This window comes from Chelonoidis abingdonii, chromosome 9, assembly GCF_003597395.2.
Source record: "Chelonoidis abingdonii isolate Lonesome George chromosome 9, CheloAbing_2.0, whole genome shotgun sequence".
In the NCBI taxonomy this organism is placed as follows: domain Eukaryota; kingdom Metazoa; phylum Chordata; order Testudines; family Testudinidae; genus Chelonoidis; species Chelonoidis abingdonii.
Window position 1 is genome coordinate 25,786,252 of NC_133777.1, and position 12,678 is coordinate 25,798,929.

Here is a 12,678-nt window from a genome sequence, read left to right on the forward strand (position 1 = left end):
AGGAATACTGCAGCTTGCACATGCTCAGTAGAGACTTACATTTTAACATTGAATTCCCTGGAGATTCCCTGCACTGGGCATGTTTCAGCCTGGGGCTGAACAGGACTTTCTTTGAGATTGCAACTAAGACTGCTGTGGGCTCTTCTGGCTCCAGATTCAGACACCTGAAGTGAGAACAGGGAGCCTGTCTTTCAAGGTTCCTGGGCACCCACAGTGTGAAGGAGGAAGCTGTCCAGTTCAAATGAAGAGTGGACAAGAGCCAGACCAAAGAGGTTGGGGAAGAGAAGACTGGTACTGACTCAGCAAGGAGACTGGGATGAGAAACCTGAGGAGTGGAGACAAGGATAATGGGACTGGGACAGGGATCCAGGATATGGACAAAAATTTGGAGCGAGAGGGGACAGAAAAGTCTGTGCCCATTAGAGAACACTCCCTTCCAGGGCCTGGAATGGAACCAAGATTCTCCCCATTCTTCTTCAGCCAGCAAATAACTGTGAAACCCACTAGCAAAGTTGCAGGTCCACCTACAAGATAACCTACTATTGCTATCAGTCACACAGTTAGCACAAATAGCAGAGGTCTGTGTGGTGATCTAAAGGTTCCAGCCCTGCTGATGACCCATGTAGGGGTTGGTATGACGACATAGTGGAATTTATTTTTTCATTTTTCTTTAAAAAAAAGCTATAAAATTATGTACAAAGCAACATTAAAAGATTAAGACTGAAGAGTCAGGTATTCAAAGTTAGGAAATGCTAGAATTAAGGCTACCCAGGCAACCTTAATTCAGCCCCTTTGTGAGCATGCATTATAAAACTGTCTTTAATTACATGTTCACAATTCCTGCTCCTTCCCCTTTCCTGCCACTGGACTGCCTACCTTGTTCAGAGCCCAGGATGTACCTGCTCTAGGGATGAATCCTGGTTGTATAGTGAAGAAGTCTGTTGTCAGTAGGACCCCTGTCTCAGTTGTTGAAGTTGGAAGGTGTGCAGTGACTGAGACAAGGGATTGCAGGAAGATAAAGGATGGCCTCGTGGTTAAAGAAATTGAATCCTGTCCTGAAGACTTGGACTCTACCTCAGACTCTGTGTGATGCTGGGCAAGTCACTTCAACCCAGCTTTTCACAAATGGTCACTAGCTATGTGTTCCTCATTTTCTGGGGACCTGACTTGATAACCTGGAGTCTGATTTGCACAAGAGCTGAGCTCTCACAGCAGCAATTGAAGCCAACAGGAGCTGTGTTTGCATATACATTAAGTGCTATATAATGGTAATTTCTCTGAAAAAAAAAAGTCAGGTCCAAGGCACTCAAAATTAATAGATACCTTTGACCTCTGTGCTTCAGATCCCCATCTGTGAAGTGAGGATATAGCCACCCCTTCACCTCACAGGGACACTGAAAATAAAATACTGTTTGTGATGCCTTCTGACACTGCAGTGATGAACAACACTAAGAAAATCCCAAAAGAAAAATTAATAATTCTGTCTTCAGAGCTGGGTTTGAATAGCGTGCAGTAAACAAGGCCTAGGGCCACCCACCCATTGAAAAATGGATAAAACAAATCTTGAATAGTTTTCATTAAGTGAACATCATAGGTGCTGACTCTGTGGGTTCTCAGGGGCTGGAGCATCCACAGAAAAAAAATAATGGATGGTCAGCACCCCATCAGCCACAGTTGTTCAGTGGCACCGCTACCTATCAGCTGTTTGGCAGCGCCCCGATGAGCTAAGCAGCAAACAGCTGTTTGGCAGCTTGGGGATAGGCTTGGAGAAGGGCAGAGAGCAGTGAGAGCGAGTGGGCAGGGGCCTCGTGGGCAGGGGCAGGAAGAGGCAGAGTGAGGGTGAAGCCTTGGGAGCGGAGCAAGGTTGGAACACCCCTGGGGAAAACTAGAAGTCGGCACCTATGGTGATCATCATCCGTCTTAGGTTTTAAGCAAGGCAGAGGTGTGGTGGGCTAACTGGAGATGATCATAAGGTTTATGCACAAGAAAGCTGAATTATGATGACACAGGTAGTGTCCTTGTGTTAAGTACATAGAGAGGTTGGCTGGGATGAAGTAGGACAAAGGCAAGGAAAAAAGGCTTATGGGTTCATGTGGGAGGCTATCAGATCACTTACGGGAACTTTGGCTTTGGAGAGGATCCCATGGAAGCAGTAAAGAGGAGTCCAAGTCTGGAGAATCCACATGATGAATTATTAAGGGAGCTGGGCTGAAGACATAGAAGGTTTTTCAGTGAGCTAATGGAAGTGCTTAGTGTTCTGAGGAGGACTAAGATGAAGGAGACTGCTTCCCCCGAAGGACTGAAATGTGTCTATGTGAGGGGACACACTCCACAAGGGGAGAGGGGCACAGCTGTCTCTCACACAGCATAACCAACCTATACAGAATAGGGTACTACAACAAAAGATGGAAGAGCAAGAGGCTGGTTAAAATAATATTAAGCAGAAAAGGGAAGGCATGCTGGGTTAAACAATCTTATGCTGTCACTAAAGTTAATACATAAATATTCCTGCAATGTCCTCAGAAGCTGGAGAGTATTTATTATACAGCACTGGCATTAGCGGAGGTAGTAGGGAAAAGGACTTGCCCACATCATCATCTGGAACATAGGCATGCACACAGTTTGGTATATGTGTGGACTAATGCTGCCCTGATTTACCCCTGGGCAATCCAGTGATTTATGGAGCTTTCGCCTATTCTGCTGAATGCCTTTCATGCATGGATCTCAAACTGCATTACAACTATTAAGGGACGAGTTCTCTTAGCCCTTCAGTGGCTGCAGGCCAAAGTATAGCAGAACCCTGTAGCAACACTACATGGGAAAGGCTAGGAAACAGAAGCTATCAGTTGAGACCCTTCAGCACTCAGTGTGCACTGGAGCTGGGCTCTGTGGTGGTTGCTCATTGGGAATGTGGCCACTATTACAATCCATGGGCAGGCATGGTAGCCTGGGATTGGCAGGTGCACTGAACTCCGCCTCTGGCTTGTCCTCCTCAGCCATTGTGCTGGTTTCTCATAAAAAGCCTTTCATACAGGCTTGGTGTATGGGCAAAACCAAGGTTTCAAGCTAATGAGTTAAGCTTCACATCACCCACATCCAGATACTTATACCGAGGCACAGAGCCCAGTAACCTGTGACTTATCCAAGGTCCCTGCATGGCCATGGTAGAGATGAGAAGAGATGCCAGGGGTCCTGGATCCCAGCCCCTGCTGCTTCCATCACACTACATTCCCCCATTCTGCTCCAACCCCAGAACTTACAATAAAAAGCAGGGATAATTGAGTATTCTAGAAGGTAAAAGCCCAGCGTCTGAAGAGCAGAAATCAGCAACAGTGATGGGAGACAGGGTGAAAAACTAACTTGAATCAGAAGAGTTTCAGCCCTCTGACCATTGCCTTGTGCAGAATTGTCATTTAAAAGCTTTGACACAAGTCTTTCAAGGGAATTCTGAGATGCATCTGACAGTGAGCACCCACTTCAGATATCACCCTAGCCATCTGCTGCCCCTTATGTCAGTAACCTCTCATCCCTACCACAGATTCTTCGAAGTTAGTCAGCACTAAGAATATTCCATGTTGTATGGAATCTGAGAAAACCAGGACCTGGAACTAACACGAAGCTTGCAACCCATCACTTTGATCTTTATAGGCCAGATTCTGATACCCTTACTCACAATGAGAAGCGCAATCGGTAGAGCTGTTCACTGAATAAAGTACTACTAAGTCTAAGTGAAGGGATAAAAATCTCATTGTCACATCTCATCTCTCTCACCCTTCATCCTATCTATTTAGACTAAACTCCATGGAGTAGGGATGGCCTTACTATGTGTTTGTACAGTACCCGGCACAATAAAGCCCTGATCTTGATTGGACACTACTGTAATACAATCAATGCCAGTGATAATGAAACGTTGATAACTTTCATTTCTCTCTAGACATGCATGGGACATTTGTAATCCTGCTGCCTCTCAGCCTGATCCTGATGATTTTTGGAGGAATGACTGGATTTATCAGTATTCTTGCCAGGGCCTACCTGCTGCTTCTAATGACGGGATGGCTTTTTCTTTTTGGAGGTATTGTACTGAGTCCTATTTGTTGTTAATGATGAGACTAAGGGTGACAGCTTAGAACTGTAGCACTTCAGCTACCAGAGGGTAAAGAGACAATGAGAACAGAACCAGCCAAGTGTCTGCTTTCAGACTGAGTGCCAGCGTTTATTCACTTCATGTGCTTTCTCATTCATCTCCTTGCAGACTGAAAAGCTAGTAATGTGGATTTTGAGGGAATCAGCTGACATTTACAAGGAGGAATAGCAGAAAGTTACATGTAGTTGTGTCTCATGGAGGATTGAGAGACATCTTGAACACAATATCTTCATCCTTGAAAGGTTAAATACTCTTTCAGCAAATGTTATGTCAATTTTTTCTCTTCTAGAGACAAGATTTTTATTTTAAATCTTAGTAGAATGCAAGTGGCTTTGGAATTTATGAAACTTGGCATTATACAGCTTTGAACTGTAGTGAGTTAAGGCTTGATCTTAAGCTCAAGGGAAGAAACAACCAACCAAAAACAGCCATCAGTGGGAAGATTTCCATTGACTTCAATGGACTCCGTATCAGGCCTGTAAATTGGGGCTTATGTGGTCTGTCCAACCATTTCATTTATTTTATCCTTACTATTTGCTTTGAGCTAGGAAGCTACTACCCAGCCCTGTGAGGTACCAAATGCCCTCAATTCTCTGCTCAGCACCGTGCATGAATGGCTCCAGTTAATACAAATAGCATTAACAGCAACAGGTTCAAGGCTTCAGGTGTCCCCATCAGTACTCTAGGGAGAGTGTTTTTACTTAGGAGCAGGAAGGTGAGGATTCCTGGAGCTGGATTTATAATTGCCCCCTCTCCTATTGTAAGGATTTTGATTGGATGGAATCAAAAAGCAGCAAGCCAGATTGTGACCCAGTGTGAATGAGTATCAAAGCCACTTCTAATCCCCTCTAACATTTTCATGATCAAACTGCAAGCTAACTAAAATGGACTGCCCTGCACTGTCTTCACTTACGGAAGCCTCCCACTACCCACTTCTACACTGGCTCTTTTAAGGAAAGCTATCATTGCCCTAGCACACGTGCAGCTTCATCAGCACCAGCAATGGTGGAAGAACCACTGTAGACAGGCCACTGTAAGTTCTCAAACCACCATGTCATCTACACGTGCTTGGAGCATCCCAAAGCATCATGTCCTTAGCAATGGCTTGCAGTGTAAGGCTCTGATTTTCAGAGATGCCAAGCACCAGGGCCCATTCTGCTGGAAGGTGAGGCCATCACAAGGAGAGACAGACATTCCTTCCTGATAGTTGCACCCACTTTTAACTTGTCTTCATTTTGGCCAGTTTATATTTCCCCATGATACTAAAGTAAACTCTGCCAGTAGGGGGTTTGGGATCATACAACATATATGGTAATAAGTAGTAGAATTCCCATCACCATATTTAGAGTTTCCAGTGTCTAATCCTGCTCCATGCTAGCATGTGTGGAAAGCAGAGTGTACGCAGATGAAGCTCCCACTCTTCTCCTAACAGTACACATTCACTCTGGAGAGGTTCTAAACTCCTTTCTGGGATTTGCCTTTATTGTTAAAAAAACAAGCCTCAGACTAAGATTTCTTCCAAAGTTGGTCCTATAGTTTTCTATTGCAATTTTCTATTTCTGCAGCTGCTCACAGACAGACAATCCCCTGTATAAATCTGGATTTAATCTAATTGCTAATAGGACCCATGTGGTCTGGGTGACGCTGAGTAAGAGTAATTGAGTCTGTTCAGGGTCCTAGCACCCAACATCAGCATGAGTCAGCAAAACAACTCTGCATTTCTGCCCAGATGTCTGGAACCTGATATCCTGTTACAGTGACACAAACATTTTGAGAGGCTCAGATGGCAAGAGTTGAGATATGCAGGCCAGGATGCTCTGACATCTAATCTAATATAAAAATGTCTAATTGATCTCCATAATACCTGCATACAATCAGTGTTTTACAGTGGTGCTCACTATGGAATCTGAGCAGCAAGCCAAAGCAAAATTTAAAGCAGAATCTCTTGAATGAGGAGTGTAATCCTTTATTTTATCAACCTCCAGTACAATTTTGATCCCTACTTTCTAGTCCTACTTCTTTCCAGGGAATTTGCGACAGGCATGACGTTAGCTCTGGCATTGTTCCCACCGTGCTAACTGCATACACACAAATCGGTGAATTCTCTCTTGGAAAAAGAGAAGAAACGTAGCAGCAGCTTTAATGCAGTGTTCTTCCATAACATACATTGCCCTGGTAAAGTAACAAAGCCTATAACTACTCGCCTTGCCCCACATTAGCATTAATAGCAATCTTCTATCCAAGTACCTCAAAGTGATATACAAGTTACTTAGGGCAAGACTTAACAATACTGATTAAATCTCACAGCACCTCTTCCACCAATAATATAAAAGCAAAATGGCTGGAAAGGGCCAGGTAAGCCTTTTTAATTCACTGCAGAACAACAACTTGACACACACACACACACACACACAAGCTTGACAACAGCCCTGTGTGGCAGGATTATAGGGAATATTTCACCTGTGACAAGAAATGCAGCCACCTCTGCAATGGTACTTGGTAACTGTTTTTAACAGTCCACAAGGATGCTAAACCCAAGTGTAGTGGAAGTTGGTGATTGCAAAATGATCACATATTGGTGTGCTCAGAACTTAGTAAAGGGTGAAGGCTTACGTTCTAAGCAGAAAATAGAGTTGAGGGACAGGGAATACATCCTAATAAAAGGAATAGCCAAGTGTACAGAATTTTGCCCCTACAACTCCGATGTTATGTGCTTTTGATACTTTATAACCAATTACCACTTGCTATTAAACACCACAAGAAGTTTCCCCCCAGTCAAACGGCTGCAATACATTGGTCATGCTAATGCCAACAATAAAACTTCAGTCTCATGCCCTCCCCGCCATCCCAGTGCTAGTGGGAGTCAGGAGTCCATCTTAGCCTAGATCGCTCTGCTGAAGGTTCTTGCAGAGCGCTACTCTACAGCAGCTGCTCCACATTTGCTTGTTACTTTCCCCCAAAATCAACGGTAACAACAGCAGCACGGTTCGCTCAACAGAAAAGTAGGCCAGAAATACACCTACCTGCTGAGCAGTTTCAGCAGGTGGCATGCTGCTGAAACCTGACCCACACCATGCTGCCTGGCACCCACCTCTGTCAGTCTGCCAAGTCCTGACCCTTTGGTCAGACTGAGCTTAGGAGGAACATCCAGGCTATCCCTGACAATGGCCTTTTCAGCAGGTCACTAGTCATGTCTGCATTATTAGGATCCAATTACACATGGGTCAGTGAATCAGAATATCCTGTTTCTAAAAGTGAAAGAGAAAGAGGACAAGAGCTGCTGGAAGCAAACACGCAACTATTGCAGGGCTTTAGGAAATCTGGGCAGAGTGAAGCGCACATCACTGTTTGCGCTTTCACAAGACCAGCTCATCATGCTAGCTCCTTGTTTCTGCAGCTGTTCAAGAAGCACCATTCAATAGAAGTGCATGAGAGAAATATCACAACCGATTTTGGGGATTGGGAAACCACTGAAGATAGTGTTAAGTGAAAAGCTAAGACACAGAAGATTTGTAATTTACAATGCAGTTTTTCCACTTGGGTTTGATTTGGCCCACTGACTGCTGTACTCAGAGCTCAGTTGAAAGGAAAATCTTGAGCCAGAACCTTAGCTGGTGTAAATGGCTGTAACTACAAATTTTTATGCTGCAGCTTAATGTAGCACAGTTTTATACAGAGTGCCACTTTATATTGTTCTACATTGTCAATCAATATAGAACAGCAGCTAAAGAGATACTAGGTTGCAGACACAAACATCAGGGCCTTTTCCTTACCAGCACAGTTTGTATGTTCCAAGTTCTGGAACAATTTAGCTTGCCATCTCTTAAATGCACCCACCGTGGTTAGAGACTATCAGAATCTAGCAGACCTTGCCCAAACCCCATGAAAATAATCCCCTTATCCTTATTTGGTAGTTTGTGTACAGGGGGAAGAGATTCACCCTCATGCCAAGGTCAAGTAAGGCCCATGCACTCCTTCAACCACAAGTATGAATGTGTTTTACCTCACTGATGTCCAGATGCATCTGTGCCTCAGTTTCCCACCAAAGAGGTCTTTCGCAGGCTGGTAGGGCAATTTGGCCTATAGTCAGACTAGATCTCTCATTCCTAGGCAAACAGGAACACAAACAAAACCATCACAAATCTTCTCTTTTAAGTGCTCCACAGATACCGTCAACATCTCTGGGCCATAGTCTTTAGTCACATAATTGCAGCCCTTTCAGGTGGCACAGCTGAGATGTAGAGGAGCCCACGTCCTTTTGCCTTTTTGTTCGTTAGCCTTGAGAGACTAAATAAAAAAGCATTCCTCAGTTCTAGGCTCCACATTTTCACTGGCGTATTCCCTACACTAGCTCACTTGCCAGCATCCTAGACCCTCTCACACATCCTCCATACAGTCCTTTCTAGGCTCTTCTGCCAGCAGGGAGACACACCAGCTCCAGGTCAACCCTTGCATCTGGAGAGCTTCCCAGGCTGCTGCTATTGTCCTCTCTGGATCTCTATCAGCTCTCTCCTGCCAGAGAGCTACTTCTAAGCACTCTGCAAACTCTAATTACCAGGGAATCATCCAGTGGGCTGTTCCTGCCACCTCTTTTCCACCCTTTATCCTGTTTCCTTCTTCCCAGCAGGCCTTGCTCCCTGCCCACAGTCACATGATCCAGGTGGAGAAGAGGCAGGCACAGATGAGAGCTGGGATGTTAAAGGCCCTGCCTACCCTATGACAGTGAGGGAAAAAGTGAGACTTCACTCATTCTAGCCTCATTCTAGCCATGTGCTCATTCTAGCCATGTGCACTAGGCTAGAATGGCCTCATTCTAGCCATGTGCACTAGGAGGAATTTCTCTATTTAACATCTGACTTGGTAACTCTTGATTGCTTTTCACCACCTAAGGGCCTCATCCTCCCCTATACAGGAGCAGGGGACAGGAAGCTCTGAGAATTTTAATTTACACTGCTCCCTAGGGTTCTTCCATCAGGGGAGTGGGATTAGGGTATCTCCCATCTCCGTGCAGAAAAGGCCTGGGGCTCCAGGCCCCAGATATCATGGATCTTAGCAATTGTCTGGAGAACAAGGCTATTTACATGGAGGCCCCACTGTCATAAATGGATAGGTAAGGTAAGGGTTAAGTTTCTTTTACCTGAAAAGGGTAACCGAACACCTGACCAGAGGACCAATCAGAGAACTGGATTGTTTAAAGTCAGGGGCGGGAATTTGTATACTCGGGGTCTTTGTTGTTTTCTTAGCTATGAGGAAACAAGTCTTCTTCTAATTCTCTCCTAATACTTCTTCTAAACATCTGTAAGTACCCAGGAACCGCAAAGTAATTCAGCTATGATGGTCTTTGGGGTGTATTTACCTGTATGTTAATTTGTTGTGCTGGTTTAATTGGGCTATCTTTTAAATCAGACTGTTTCTTTATATTTTCTTATAAGCAAGAGCCTGTATTGAGTTTCTTAATGCAAGATGATTGTTTTATATTTTCTTTCTTTTTTTCTATAAAGTTTTCTTGTTAAACCTTGTGAAAGTTCTTTTCCTAGGGAGGCAAAGGGAAAAGCCAGGCTGTGGGCTATTTTCCTATTTGGGTCCAGGGAAAGAGCAGACTACGGGGAAAGAGACGAAGAATTCTCTCTGTTCTCTGGTGGTTACAATTTTTCCCTCGTTCCTGGAGCAAGGGGGGTGGCAGAGCCCAGCTGTGGGTATTTTGCATCTCCATTGTCCTGAGGGAAGCAGAAAAGCTGGTTTCTTGGGTCACACAGGTTAGCCGCGAGGCAAGCCTGAGAAGGAGGGGGAAGGGGTTATTTTCCCTGCTTTTAGCATCCAAGGGATTGGGAATCTGGGTGTCCCACCAAGGGAGGGTTGGGAACACCAGAGGGAGGAAAGGGGGGATCAGGCCCCATAGATTAATTCCTGATCTGGTGGCAGCGAGAATATCCAAGCTGGTAGTGAGCTTGGGGGAGTTTCAGGTAAGCCCCCAAACTTTGGACGCAAAAGTCCAGATTTGGGACAGGACCAGACTGGTGGACCCTAAAGTCCAGGTCTGGGACTGGACGGCTAGATTACCACACCCACCCTTTGTCTAAACTCCACAGATGCATGATTCATTGCAAATGCAGGGGCAAGGATGCCCTGCTCACTGCTGCTGCTGGTGGGAGAGGGAGGCAAGCCAGCCCAGGAAAGTCAGGGAGTAGGAACTTTGAGAGTTTTCTCTTGGGGTTGTAGCAGGGAGACAATCTGGGAGGATCTGAGATGGCCTCCCTGCCCTCAGCCCTTTCTGCCCTCACTGGAACAGAAGCACCTGGGAGGGGCCTTGTACGGAGCTAGAGGAACATGCTGCAGAGGTGGAAATCTCCTTCTCCATGGGCAAAAGGTCCCCTCTGCATCTGCATGGGGAAAGCAGCATGAGGCTGATTCCACAGCAGGCTCTATACACTGCACCTAATTAAAGAGTTGTCCTGAGTGATCATGCCCCTCCTAACCAGCCTTATACTGCGATCTTTTCTTGAATTTAGATTTCACCACCCATCCTGCAGCAATTGACAAATTATGCAGCCACTCTTGAAAAATGTGGATGCTTATTTTGAGTGCCTTGATTTTTCTGGAGCCCAGATTAACATACCTACAGTCTGATTTTCTGGAAGTGGTGAGCAGTTCCAGTCCAGTCCAGGAACTGACAATAAGGCTCAAGAGACAAAGTAGGTGAGGCAGTATCTTTTATTGGACCAACTTCTGGTGGTGGAAGGTAAAAGCTTTCAAGCTACACAGAGCTCTTCTTCAGCTTGTGTCTTCCACCAAGAGAAGTTGGTTCAATACAAAAATATTACCTCACCTACCTCCTCTCTCTCATATCCTGGGACCAATTCTGCAAACAATAAAGCCCAAGGAGTTTTAAGCTGGGGACTCAACATTAGAAACCACACTCGAAAATTTTAGCCTAAATACAAGCAGCATCATTGAGCTGAAATGTATAAACCAGTTCTCTACTTGCACCAGGTGTAGACATTACAGCTGCGCAAAGTGTCTATAAAACACTCCCATTCGCACCCACTTTTCACATGAGTACACAACTATATAAGGTGCAAAGCAGTGGAGAATCAGGCCCATTATATAATATAATTTTGTAAGTTGGGCTGTATATGTTTTTGGTGTCTGAAACACACATGGTTAGATGTACATTGCAGGAAACATGCTGTTCTACATTTTGGTTAATCACTTAAGTGATACAGAGACCAAAACAAAACTAGAGACAAGAAACAAAAACAGGGCAGAAGACAGTCCTGCCTGTGTATACAGGGAGGGATGGGAAAAGAGATCTAGCAGAGCCCTAACCACACAGTTTTGACTCAGGTAAAGTGGACCCCAACACTATACTGTATTTGTGTTTCCTCTAGGCCTTGTTACGCTCACTGGGATCAGTGTCTACATTGCATACTCAGCGGCTGCCTTCAAGGAAGCTCTCTGCCTTTTGGGAAGGAACAATCTCTTGGAGGAAGTTGACATCAAGTTTGGCTGGTCTCTGGTGCTTGTGTGGGTCTCCTTCATTGCAGAGGTGCTGACTGGGGCAGCGTTCCTGCTGGCTGCCCGAGTGGTAGGCCTCAAACAGAGATGGGAGCAGAGGATCTGAAGCAGCAATGCAGCCTAAAGATAATGTGAAATCTAACAAGGTGAACTGACTGGATCAATGTGGCTGAGAAGAATGGCAAAACTTCTCCTGAGCGTACTATGCTGCTGAGCTAGCTCTTCTCTTAACCAGTGCGCAGTGCTCACTATGGCAACAGTTTATTGTTAAATGTTAATGAGGTGGCTTCGTTGTCTTTAAAAGAAAATAAATTATGTGTATTTACTGCTCCCTAGACAAGCCCAGAGACTGAGCTGTCCGCTTTTATTGCAGGACAGGTTTAGCACAACACAGCTTCTCCTCTTTCCTTTCTCCCATCAACTGCCCGTGACAGAGTGCCTCATGACTGCACAGGAGTCCTGTCTCCACAGCCCGCTTAATCCTGGGCCTCTGCTGAGACTCCTAACGAAGGTGCCAATTAGAGCTAGCTGTGATGGAAGCCTCTTTCCCTCAACAGCTGGCCTGAGTCCATCACTACATTTATTCTACATAGACTACTAAGCAGTCCTTAGGCATTGTGACCTTCATGTCTACTCTTATATAGATTCAATATAGCTGAAGATTGGTTAAGAAAGAGTGAGAAAGACAAAAAACACATGAATAATAAATATGTATATCCTAGCACAGTTTCACTGCACAGAATGAGATTCAGATTAGTGATCTAGCATGCCATTGACTTCAGAGCATTTGAAGGGTGACCTAAACCACCCAAATGACAATCTAGAGTACTCAGGCTTCCAGCGTGCTTGAGTGATATCCCAGGTACAGTAGTAGGAGTTGGTCTGAAGTGCAATTCAGTAAGTATCAATGATATTAACACTTTACTAACTACAGATTAGTAATTAATAATCTTTACTAATTACAGATTCTCTCTGTTCCCTTACATCTCACTTCAGACATGAGAGACCTTCATCTCGTA

The 12,678-nt window shown here is 44.8% G+C and overlaps 1 protein-coding gene across 2 annotated transcripts in view; it reads left to right on the plus strand.

The window, feature by feature from the left end:
- TMEM114 (transmembrane protein 114) overlaps positions 1-11,895 on the plus strand; it is a 32,699-nt gene extending 20,804 nt beyond the window's left edge. The window contains exons 3-4 of one of the 2 annotated variants that reach the window (XM_032769083.1): positions 3,935-4,072; positions 11,533-11,895. In XM_032769083.1, the coding sequence (XP_032624974.1) occupies positions 3,935-4,072; positions 11,533-11,765 (371 nt within the window). In that variant the 3' untranslated portion in view covers positions 11,766-11,895. The remainder of the gene's footprint in view (positions 1-3,934; positions 4,073-11,532) is intronic. The other variant, XM_032769084.1, reaches the window with a different exon arrangement.
- Positions 11,896-12,678: the final 783 nt, after the last annotated feature.